The 12,958-nt window shown below is 34.7% G+C and overlaps 1 protein-coding gene and 1 long non-coding RNA gene across 2 annotated transcripts; one reads left to right on the top strand and one right to left on the bottom strand.

Annotated features, from left to right (window-relative positions):
- Positions 1-5,503: 5,503 nt before the first annotated feature.
- NPH3 (Phototropic-responsive NPH3 family protein) lies at positions 5,504-8,330 on the bottom strand. Its single transcript, XM_078963483.1, has 3 exons — positions 7,744-8,330; positions 7,587-7,656; positions 5,504-7,494 (listed from the first exon to the last, which is right to left on the bottom strand). Exons 1-3 carry the CDS (start codon positions 7,854-7,856, stop codon positions 5,656-5,658), a joined length of 2,022 nt encoding a protein of 673 aa, XP_078819609.1. The 5' UTR covers positions 7,857-8,330; the 3' UTR covers positions 5,504-5,655.
- Positions 8,331-12,210: 3,880 nt separating this feature from the next.
- On the top strand, positions 12,211-12,586 carry LOC145004250 (uncharacterized). The gene is made up of 3 exons (XR_013662326.1): positions 12,211-12,243; positions 12,350-12,405; positions 12,523-12,586. It is a non-coding gene; the product is annotated as an uncharacterized LOC145004250 (long non-coding RNA).
- The last annotated feature ends 372 nt before the right edge of the window (positions 12,587-12,958 follow it).

The following is a 12,958-nucleotide window of genomic DNA, read 5'->3' as shown; positions in this document are numbered from 1 at the left end:
TGGTCAATGGTCAACGGTCAACTTTGACCGGACTCGGTGAGTCTAAGGCATACACTGATTTCCCTGGGATCCTCTCTTGACACGTCGAGTATTCTCCTAACTCGACGAGTTCCACCTGGCATGAGTTGTGGGGCCACCACGACTCAACTCGTCGAGTCTCAAGAACAACTCGGCGAGTCCAGTTTGACTCATTCCACCTGTCAACCCACTCTAACTCTCCCTGACTCACTGAGTCAAACCCTCAACTCGGCAAGACCACTCGCTGTGTGGTCTGGGCAATATTCATGTTACTCGCCGAGTCTGTTCTTCGGACTCGGCGAGTCCATGCCATGCTATGAATCAAACTTGCTCCTAAGGTCAGATCTGGTCCATTAATTCATAGATCCAGTCCTTCCAAGCTTATTTAGCACGTAAAGTCACTATCTTGATGTACATACAACATCTATATGACCATAAATGATGATTTTGTCCCAAATACCATAACTCAACGTCATAATCTCCATTGCTCTTCATAAAGCTTGATGAGTGGGGCTCTCTGGACCTCTATGGATCCAGATCCAAATCCTCAACATTAGAAAGGAACTATTTGGCATTAAATCAACCCAATAAAGGCCACAAGAAACCCTAAATCCAAATATACTTCATAAAACAGAAGATGAACTGAAACAATGCCTCAAGTTCGAAGATCTGAGCTTCAAATCCACAGTATAGCAATCTCCTATGCTTCCTCTTGGTTATGACCTCCTTCTCCTTGCTAAATAACACCACAAAGGTTAAGAATGGCTTCCTTTTTCTCTCAAAACGCTCAAGCACTCTAGGGTTTCTCTCTATGGATTGGTGAGCACAAATGACTGCCATAAGGCCCTTTAAATAGGTCTCAAACCCCGGGAATTAGGGTTTCTTCACACAGCGTGGACTCGCCGAGTCCGGACGCAAACCCATGCCCAATACCGCGATCCTACTCGGCGATTTTGAGCTCCAAGTCGCCGAGTCCACTCACAATTTCCAAAACTAAACCAATAATAAATACCTGGAAATTCCGGGCTGTTACATACTGGTTCGTTAATAAAATAAATATGTATCATAAGGGAAGGTTCAAAGGGGGTTGTTGGATTAGTTTTAACTAAATAGCTTCAAAATGTTGAAGTAATTTTCATTTATATCGGGGTTGTTGGATTAGTTTTAACTAAATTTAAAAAATGGGGCTTTCTCAAATTTGAGCATGAACTTCGACTCTAAATATAAACAAAATGGAAAAATGATGATATGTTAGTGTTCTCCTCTGTGATAAACTTTATTATGATATATTACATGTCCAAAGTAGATTAAAAATGAGTTATAAACTTCAAGTCAAATAAGGTAGCTGGAAGAAATTAACAAATGAGTTACTGTAGTTTTATTATATCCTATAAGGGTGGAAGTAAGAAAAGAAAACAAGTTTATCACTGCAAGGGCTTCTTAGCTTGTAAGTCTTATAAGACAAAGGCGCTCTCTTACGCGCGTAGTGGGTGAAATTGTGAACCAGATTACCTTGAGTTCATTGAACTTGTGTGGGAGCACACATCTTGTAGGTATGAATGCACCACAGATCAGCCATAAGAGTTTAATGAACTTTTTCAATTATTTTCTTTTCAGTTAATAGTTAAAAACCCGTTTTAAATGCTATTAATCACATATTTCAGTTTTAATTTCTAGATTAACAGTGCAATTTTATTCCATCATATAACATCCCATTTTCACAACACAAAATTTTCATTTTATTAAGGTAAAACTTCCCAATTATAAATTTTTTTCTAAGAAAACCATTTATTCTTAGTTACATTTATTGAAAATCGGTGTATTATAATAAATGTGGAGTCCTCAATGTTGTTGATTAGTGTATACAGTCCCGCCTTCGTGTTCCCACGGTCACTGATAGAACCTGAAAAATAAATAACTAGGTAATCACAAAGCTTAGTTAGTTTCCCTTAAAATACCCCATCCACCAATTATTCTATCATGCATAACACGCCCACAATCATTGGATTAAAATACCCTATCCAATCATTCATCAAACTGGAATGCAAACATGCAACGTGTCAAGTCAGTCATCAGACTAGAATACCCAGGCTTTGTTGGCCTGCTGACTCAACCCAATCGCTCTTCCTGACCCTCCATGCCTACAACTTGCAGTCAACCTATACTAGTTATCTTGGTCTACAACACACAACATGGCCGTCTCGATTAGGAGTTCTCAAGTTATCCTACATGAATAAATATAGCACCTAGGGCACTCAACTAGGTTATAACCATTCTACTGGCATGCTAACCAACATACCACTACTACGACGTCCTAACATACAAGGATATATATATATATATATATATATATATATATATATATACATACATCTAGCAGATCACTATAGCATAGAAACACACTATACATAAGGATAAAAAACCAAAAATCCAATGAATTCATAACCGTATATACTTAGAGGTGAGATAGACACCCGAACAGGTGATTCTACTCTAGAGCCACAACCAAACAATGAATATGCAAGAAAGCCTAGATCAAGAGTCATCAGTGTATCTTACATGACTACATATAATCCCTAAGTCATCCCTCTACTAAGTGATATCCAAAACTAATGCGCCGAAATTAGTACCTTCGACTCACGGGTACAATGAGGCAAAACTCACCTGAATCGAAGAACCCGGAAACACTACGACACACTCCCTTCTGTATTGCTTGCTCCTGCAAATTCACTATCACCAAAAGCAGATACAATCTTAATCAATAGCCCCAAACCCTCAAGTTTGACCTAAATTTAAACATGTTCAAAAAGACAACGTTCAACGAAAGTAAAAGAATGCTAAGGTCTTAGGTTGGCTGGGTACGCCAACGTACTTGATTCGAATCTATTATGCCCAATGTACTCCCACTTACGCCCAACGTACTCAAGCTGATTGCAGTATTCCCGTTAATCACTTTTTCCCTTGATACCTTTCATCCAGAGTTCTGATCTAAATCCAAATGACATCCTCAATCATTAAGTTTCCAACTTTATGACTTTGCATGGCTAGAAAGGTTCCAAATCCATAATCCTAACTCTATCATAAGTTTCTAAGCTTTATAAAACATGCATGAATGGCAGGAAAAGATTAAGATTTCATTTTTATGACTTAACACCCTCATATACACCTGGAAATGCACCTCACAAGATCTGGAACAACCCACACTCAATTGGACCAATTTGTGAGACAAAAAGGACATAAGTTTAACACCTAAGCTAGATCTATTAATGGAGTCACAAAGGTACAAACTTTTTACCTTCTGGAGATGAATGAGGGAGGAAAACTTCCAGATCCAAAGTTGCTTCAAGCTTCCAAGAACTATCACCACCTTCTTCCTCCTTCAAAGGTAACAAAAAGCACACTCTTTAGCTCATAATGCTCAAACTAGGGTTTGGTTTCAAGGGAGGACGTTAGAGTGATGTAGGTTGAGAATGGAAAGGGTTTGGGGAAGTTAAAGAGATTAAATATGACTCAAATCCATGGATTTAGGGCTTGGGTTCTAATCGTGTATGCCCGACATACCAAATGGTATGCCCGACGTACGCTTCTAAAGGTGCAACTTAAGTTGCTAGTACGTCCAACATACTACCCTTCCCAAATTCAACACAAATTCAATCTGCCACAACTTCTTTGATTCAACTTTGATTTTGGTGTTCTTTATATGCACATAAAGGTGATAAAGAACCCCACCACCTAATCTAGTTACTTTGGAACAAACACATCTCGAACTAAAATCCACATTTCATGCAAGAAACCCGACCTATGACTTTTCCCTTTCTACCCTTTGACACAATACACCTCTTAAGAGTTAGATCTCTCAACCACCATGACCTCTTTCCAAAAGGTCTAAACTTTGCCTCTTTAAGGCCCAAAGCCTTTACACAATCGACTTCCGACCCACGACCATAAAAAATGATATGAAACAGGATGTTACATATATGTTACGTTTTTAAGGTTTGAGACACCGATTACTTTTTGTTGTATAAATACAACACTATGGTCACCGATGAGAGACACTGAATAAAACAATCATCATTTCATCTCTTATGATTCTGCTTCTCCTTCCAACTCTTGTTGCAACAAAAGTATTTTATGGCCTTGTGGTTCAGTAGATGTTGAAAAATCATTTTCCATTATTGTATCCCGTGAAACAAACATTCATATTGGACGGATTTGTTTTAACGACACTGTGTTAAACACATGCTCCAACAACAATTTACTACTTTGTTCTTTCATAAAAGTTTTCATGTTATATTTTCCTAACATTTACCAATTATATATATATATATATATATATATATATATATATATATATATATATATATATATATATGGTTAGGTTCATGTGAGACGGCCTAATTTTGTGAGACCGTGAGATGCATTTTTTAATTTTTTTTTAATTTTTTTAAAATTTTTTTAGTTAATTCAAGTTCCGAAAATAATATTTAAAAAAAGAATTTTTTGATTTTTTGATTTATTTTACATTTTCAAATTATTTTTAGAATATGTACAGTGTAATATTCTATTTAGAATATTTCACGTATTTTAAAAAAAAATAGGATTTTTTATTTATTTATTTTTTTAGTTAATTCAAGTTCCGAAAATAATATTTAAAAAAAGAATTTTTAGATTTTTCCATTTATTTTGCATTTTAAAATTATTTTTTAGAATATGTCAGTGTAATATTCTATTTAGAATATTTCATGTATTTTTCAAAAAAAAATGGGATTTTTTTTATTTTTGTTTTATTTTTTTAGTTAATTCAAGTTCTGAAAATAATATTTAAAAAAAGAATTTTTGGATTTTTTCTTTTATTTTATATTTTAAAATTATTTTTATATTTGGTTTCACGGTCTCACAAAATTAGAATTGTTTAAAATGAACCTGAATATATATATATATATATATATATATATATATATATATATATATATATATATATATATATAAGTTAGTTTAATTATTATTTTTTATAATTATAAATATTATGGATATATTTAAAGAAAAATATATGTTTTAGTATTTCGAGTTAAATTTTGCAACATGATTTTTTTTCCTAATTGATTCATAATTATTTGAATCAAAAGATTATCGACTTTTATCCATTTCATCATATTTTTGAATGATTTTTTTAATAAAAAAGTAAAGTTATTAAAACAAGTTGTATACTTATCGTGATATGTTAATGTATATCCGTGTTCTTTGTTCCTCAATATTCCACTAGTGTTATTTGTCACCATGTCCCTTTTAAACCAAAAATCGTGAAAACGTGCATGACGGCATGTACATATTTTACTTCATAAATTACAAGCCCTCATAGCTTTAATACATTTGAATGTGACCATTCTAGTCCTACCACAAATACCTTGTCTATATAAAGACAAAAAGTCTATGTTGTATAGGTCTATAGGACATATTTCGTACTTTTTTCCACACACTAGTAAAATATTTCAAAATTACTTGTTTCATCTATGATAACTGTTACAAATATAATACGATCTTAAAAAACAATTTAAAATTTCAAGAAACACGAAAAAAATGAAATGAAATAAAATTAAACACAACAAATCAATGAGATAAAAATACTATTTAAGATTTTTACGAAATAGAATTTCTCCATCTTCTCGGTGGCTTTCTAGCCTGTGCTACATTATTCTGTCCTCCAACTTCGTTATTCTCCATTGTATTCATCTTCGTAATCTTGCTCAGCTTCTTCCATCCACTCGTCCATGCCGATTGTTGTTTAGGCTTCGTCCCCTTATCAAACTGTCTCTGCAAATTCTCCATTTCATGTTGCAATTCTAAGTACTTCGTCTTCACAGTTTCAAGCTCAAATTTCAGCGTATTAATGTCCTTTTTAGCAGCAGCCCATCCTTCCTGAAACGACTGCGGTGTTCCTTCCAGCAGCGTTTTCCTGTTCTGAACTAACGGTTGGTAGTGAGGATCGCCGGTTTCTTTCACTGAGTTGCTCGCAATCGCGTTGCTGATCTTCACCTGCTCGGAGAACAGAACCTGCACCACCACCCGGAGCGGCAGCCGCTCGTTTTGCGCAGCGTGCATGCATGCGTCCATGGAGAGCTTCTGGCAGTCCATTACTCGACATAACCGTTTTCGTTCGTGTTCAGAGAGTGTTGGGTGAGCTTTGAGATATGAATCAATGGCTCTGTATAACCCATCGTCGCAGCTCCGGGCAGATTCCGGTAATGCTTCGGCGAGGACCTGAAACTTTGTTAATGAAAGGTTTTTATCCCGGGAAACCTCCGTGAGGTAGCTGTCGACGAGCCGAGCCACTCTCATCTTCGCGTTTGAGTTGTTACTCCGTTGAATCCCGTCGTACATGTGCTTTTCCGACATTGATTGACGACCGGGGCTTTCGGTTTCCATCTGTTCTTGAATCAAGAAATGTTCCAAAAGCCTTTGAACAAGATCGACATCGTACATGGTGTCGGTTTTGCTGTAACAAGGGATTAGAAGATCAGCTAATGTCGCCTGTTCGAATTGCATCCCGACTCGTTTTTCAAGCTCTGTAACCAGCGCCGGAGCCACCTTCAACAAGTTCGCCATGCGTAGCAGCCGGAGAAGGAAGCTGCAGGAGACGCTGTCTTTTTGTGGTGGGATTATGCTTATAAGGCTCTCGATTATCATTCTTTGGTCTCTTGTTTGTGTAATTGAAAATTGATCGTCTTTATTCCCGGAAACGATCATGTGAAGTCCGCCTTTCCAGTTGCCGGAAACCACCATGCCACCACTACCGCTGCTACTTCCTTCTTCGCCTAAACTACCGGTGCTCCCTTCTTTGATCAACCCCGGAAGCGTTTTCGTGGCGTAGTGAGTTATTGCAGCTCCGACGAGTTCATATCGCATTCCTTTGACTTTAATCGCAGTGATTACACGAACAAAGTGATCGATTCTGAGGATTGAAACATCTTCATACCACCAATCAGGAGGAACAGGGCTCCTACTTGGACTCGAATCCTTCATCTCGTTCCAACTCGGGCTTGAAACTTTCATGGGTTTTCCGGTGTATTGCCACCGGATACCTTTGGGATTCGCACAGGCTTTCCAAGCAATCGATTCGCTGCATCTTCTAACGATTTGAAGATTCTCAGCCCAAGGAGATAACTTTTCGCAGCTTTTGAGAACAAGAATTGAATCTCTCCATGATGACAACACGACATAGCTAAGAAAAGCTTCGGTTTTGAATATGAGATTTCCTTCTTCCAAATCCTCCGTCATTTCCAGGTATTCGGCGGCGCATCGGAGGCCGGAGATGTTGGTGGCAGTCAGATCAACTGCGATTCCGTAGCAGAATTTTGCTGCGAGCTCAAACGCTTCTGCACCACCTGGAATTTCATCCATGGAAACCTTGCTCAAATCAACTTCTCTCGAATCGTATATCAGTCTGTTCATTTTCCCACTTCTTGAAAGCAGCGGATACTTCGAATTCCAGAAACAAACACACAAAACGAAAAACATAAATCGAGAATTCAGAACCCAAATCGTTCGATTCAAATGACTGTAATCATTACCTTATGCAAATGGAAACAAAAATCACCGATCTGAACCAGTAAATCACTTGGAACATCAGTTGCAACGAACCTATTGCATTATACACCTTGTTAACTTCATAATCTAGAAACTATAACAAATACAGATAAGATTACTGGGTATAATTTATATATATACCAAGATTTGCCTCTTTGTTCGAAGCGATCAGTCTGGACGCCATGTTTGTTTGAAGAAAGAACTCCATTATCGTAGTCTCTTCCAGCACCTGATTCAGACTCTGAATCCCACATGATGACGACAGGGAGAATCGTGTTGGAAATCTGCTGGGGAAGATGAGGAGCAGAGGGATTGTGACTTGTGAGGAATGATTAAAAGGGAAGAATCTCACATGGGTTATGGTTGGATTTATCCAGAAATGTGGGCTTTGTATGAAGTTTTAAGCACTCTGTACAGGCTGTGAGGTAATGGGCATAAACATGTTAGTGTTTTTGGAAGGAAGAAAGAGAGGATTTTTTGTCAGATTTGGAGGCCTTTATGTTTCAATAATATGCAGTTTGAGAATGTACAATTTCATCATTTTAAGAAGTACATTTTCAAACACTTGCCCTTCTCTAAGTGGTTTAGATCATCCACATAACAAAAAATATATATACATATAGCTTTAAATTTATCGTTACGCATTTGAATGATATAAATAATACTAATAAAATATAGATATGACTATTTACATGGTTTGAAGTTAGAAGTGCATAAATAAATCGGTTTAGGAAATGATGTAGATATTGGGAACGATTTGACGTATGGATCCTTGAACCCAAAGTACGTGAAATCGGTCTGAAAAAATAAAAGAATAAAAATCAATTTTTATATAGTAGAAACATGTCATTTTCATCCATTATTTCTTCAAATTGTTATGATTATCATTCCATTTAAGATCAACAAAAATTTACTTTTAATTCCGACATTTAATGAAATAGCATATTAGATGAAAAATAGGTTTTTCTTAAATCGTTAGTGCACCTAGCTATTGTAAACCGGTCATCTAGGTTTCGACATTTTAGCCATAAATTGTTTGAATAAAGGATTTATGCACTTCAGGTTTGATACTGTTCAACAAAATTAAAAATTAAACTCGTAAATGAGAATAATATTACTAGGTGAATATTGAAATAAGCAACGTACATGGTACTACACCAATGACATTGATGATAATGGTCCATACTTGAGGGAGAAATGAAGGAATTTAATAAATACAAACTTTAAGGTTTTTGAATTACGTGCATCATGTTATTGGACGTTTACAGTCAATATATTAAATTATCATTTATTTATATATAAACAAAAAAACAAAAAAGTATTTGTTTGGAAGTTGTATTATAAATTCTAGTGATATGACCACCGTTTCTCAATCGTGGTTCATAATTTATCCACGTAACAAAGATTTCATACTAAAACTCAATTGTCATGTCCGATTTATTCTAATTAAAACGCTAGTGCATCATAAAAATCAAATCAATTGCTTTCAATCAATGATGGTAGATCTTTTGTAATATATACTAGTTTACCTAAGCATCCCTTCTTAGGAAAAAAAAATGTATCAGTTCAAAAGGCATTGAAGGCCAAAAGCACGATTGCAAAAGTAAAAGCAAACGATATATACGTTAAGCCAAACACAAAGCCCTACTGCCATAACAAAATCAAACGATATATACGTAAAGCAAGTGATATATACGTAAAAGCCAAACACAACATTGTCTTAAACATATTTTTTTTGTTGGAGAAATTGTCATTTAACTATTTAAGTAGGTAATTATTCGTTATGTCTATTTACTACAATAAAAATTGACGGAGAACCAATGAAAAGCAAATAGATGTTTAATAAATCCAAACCAAAAATGAATCAGAAAATAACATAAATAAGGATGTCGGATAAACTATCAATAAGATAGAATAAAAATAACTATGGACATAAATTGATAAACTTAATTAACCAAGGAGTCTTAAAATGACGATGACAAATGGGCAAACCGTCTTTGGCTGGTTATTAGGAGCTATGTCCCTTCAAGAGCTTTCAACTGTATAAAATACGTCTTTAGCTGGTTATTAGGAGCTCTGTTCCTTCAAGAGCTTTCAACTGTATAAAATAGGTCTTCTACCGGATCAAAATGTAACATCATAAAAATCATAGTAGAATTTTTGTTTTTCAAAACCAACCCAAAGACTATAATTGTTTACAAAACATTGTTTCAAAAGTAATAATATTCATAAATCAAAGTATCCTAAAATCCAATAACATAAAATCTGAAGAATGTGCACGATCATGCTTTTACTTTCCCACGATCATCAAAAGTAGTTGAAACAATAAACTGAAACCGTAAGTCAATGGATAGTGAGTCAAACCGTACCGCGTAATACAATTTTGGACGTTCGTGGTTTATAATCACCAAACTGCACCGCACCACTATATATATATATATATATATATATATATATATATATATATATATATATATATATATATATACTATATTATTAAGCATATTGCCCATTTCTTGAAAATTAAGGGGTACAAAATTTAATACATCATTTACAATCATATTATGCTTATTGTTACTAGAGATAAAGCTTATGACGCTTCTATTGTTTAATAATAGTAACTTATGACGTTTCCTTCTAATTAACTAAAACGCATATGTTTTGTTAATTGAGAAAAATTAAACAATAATATCATTTCTTCCATTTCTCTTTGACATCACAATTTCTCTCAATCCAATACCCATAAACCCTAATCGGAGAGCTGTCGTCACTGCTTTCATCCTCATTTCTCCCACACAAGCATCGCATTCGACCTCCATCTCCACCGTCTCTCTTTACTCGCACCGATTTTCCGACAACGAACCCCACCATAATCCATACTCGCCTCTCTCTCTAACCTTATTTACGATCCAACCCCACCACCACTCTAACACTCATTGTTACAGGCACCGCAATCGATGCTTCCCTCACATCCACCACTAACTGATGGCCCTGCTCCAAATCTATCATTAGTGACATGTCTCCTTCAACCAACCCTAACCAACTATTTATCCTTCCTCCATCTCCGCCCTCCTATCTACAATTTCAGGGGAGATGTAGTCCGCACTTGGGCCTGCTACAGATGATGTTGTACTTTCTTTTTTGACAGGAGGATGTTTTCTTGACTTCCTTTAATGACGCGTGTGGTAACTGAGTTCATTTAGGTTACAGGGTTTGAATTAACTGGATTGAGTTGTTTAATGTAATGTTTGGTGGGTTTTTCTTTTTCTACAGGAATTTCCCTAAAGCTTATCATCCTTCTTTTGTTATCTGGGATGACACACTCTTTCAATTTGCTGGTATCTTTTTCAAGATTCAAGCTATATATTAAAAAAGTGAACAATTAGTTTGTATTTTTTTTGCAATATTCAACCTACAACCTTTGGAAATCGATGGTATGTTTGTTTTTAAGGTACATTTAATTGGTTTAAAATAGAAAAGTGAAATTTACATTGTTATTAGTTTTAATTTTAATATGATATATAATATTTTTAATTGTATCCGGCGAAGTAGGTACCGGTACCGATCTCTATCTCTATGGTACCACAAGTAGTTTGCTTTTCTGTCATCTACTTGTTGTTCTTGATTTTCAGTTAGATGAACTATCAATTATGGAAGTTAAAGCAATGTTGAAGGGTTGACCTGATATTGTTTATTATGGGTAAAAGGAAATTAATAAAAATATACTTGAAAAGATCAAAAAAATTGTCTTTATTTGAATGTAAATCATATTTTGTAGATTTGTAGGACAATTAAGTGAATTTTTTGAAGTAGATTTATAGAAGGCCATTGTCGTGTTGTCGATTACTGCAACGAATGATTTTGTTCAAAAGAAACATGGATAAACATATTCACCTTCAATTTTCTTCCATGTCTCGCTTCCAAAACAAATTCCAACTAAGAAATAAGAATCAGATATCTAATGTAGAAGGGCAATTAGATATTGATTCTCTGTGAATAGTAAAGTTTTAAAAATAGAGAAAAAAATAAAAGCAAGTATGTTTCAAAGGCAAATTGTCGCTACATAATCAGGTAGTGCATGTGATTTTGTAGATTTTATGGTAAAACAGGTGATTTTGTGGTATGATCGACGAGAAAATCTCCATTTTAGGAAAAACTATGGTTATGGAATGTGTATGATTAGTAATTGTAGTTATTATTTATGTAATTTCTTTGTTTTTTACTTTGTTATTTGTAACATACATAATTGTATCTTTTTGTTGGCCTTGATCTATGATCATACTAATTAGACGGGGCTGTTGAAACGAGTTTTGATGACGTTCATAATGTTTTGAAATTGCAGGATACAAAAGCTTGACTAAATATTCAATTGAAAATATACATAAAGTCAAAGGTAACCTATATAGTTTCTTTTTTGTATTTGATCACAATATATCTATGTCCACACCATATTTTCATGTTGGTCTTATTTCAAGAAAAATAAGTAACTTGGACCATCTACACTTAATTACATGTATTTAAGGGCAAAACAGTCTAAAAAACATTTGTTCTTGTTGAAAAATAGGACCACAAGCTCCAAGGACCGCTTTCCTTATAAAATGAATCGTGGTTGAGAATTCTGGATACTTTTGTCACTAACAGGTTTTAATCTGTTTCATGCAATGGAATTTTAATATTGTAGTATTATGGTAATTTCATTATTTCATTTGGTGCTTTGTGTTTGATTTTAGTTTGATGATTAATGCAGAATTATATTATTTCATTTATGGTCGGCCAATACATATCCAAAACATATGATGTAAGGTGCATTCAACACAAAGAGAATCATCAGGCTTGTTCACTGATTTTTCATATTTTATATTTTCTCAAGTTTTTTAAAAACAAATTTTATTTTGAATTTCAATATTATGTGTTTTAAAGGACATTGATGGTGGTGGTGCCGCCTGCACCCTTTAACCATCCACTGCCATGGATGTCATCACCGAAATCATATTGTGCCTCCTTCAACTACTTTCCAGGTATTGTCCCTTTCTTTTGTATTTTCATTTTCTAATTCTTTTCTCTCCCTTAATTTTTCCATGGTAATTACTCGGCTCCCTTCACTATATCTGAGAATTTTCGTCTCTAATTCCATATTCCAATTTTAGATACACGATTCTAACAAGAAATCTGTCAATGAACCATTGGTAATAGTATGGATCTATGTTCTTTAGCTGCAATTTTCTTATGTTTTAATATCTTGATTTTGAAAGCCTTTATTGATATTTGTATAGCAGTTAGACATGTGTTTATAAACATTTTTGTTGTTATTAGGAGAGAGGTTTGGGATAATCAAACTAAATGTGTGCAAACATAC

Source organism: Lactuca saligna, chromosome 7 (assembly GCF_052625555.1).
Source record: "Lactuca saligna cultivar CGN05327 chromosome 7, ASM5262555v1, whole genome shotgun sequence".
NCBI lineage: Eukaryota > Viridiplantae > Streptophyta > Magnoliopsida > Asterales > Asteraceae > Lactuca > Lactuca saligna.
The sequence above is the reverse complement of the archived record's forward strand: the minus strand, read 5'-3'. Positions and strand labels throughout refer to the sequence as shown.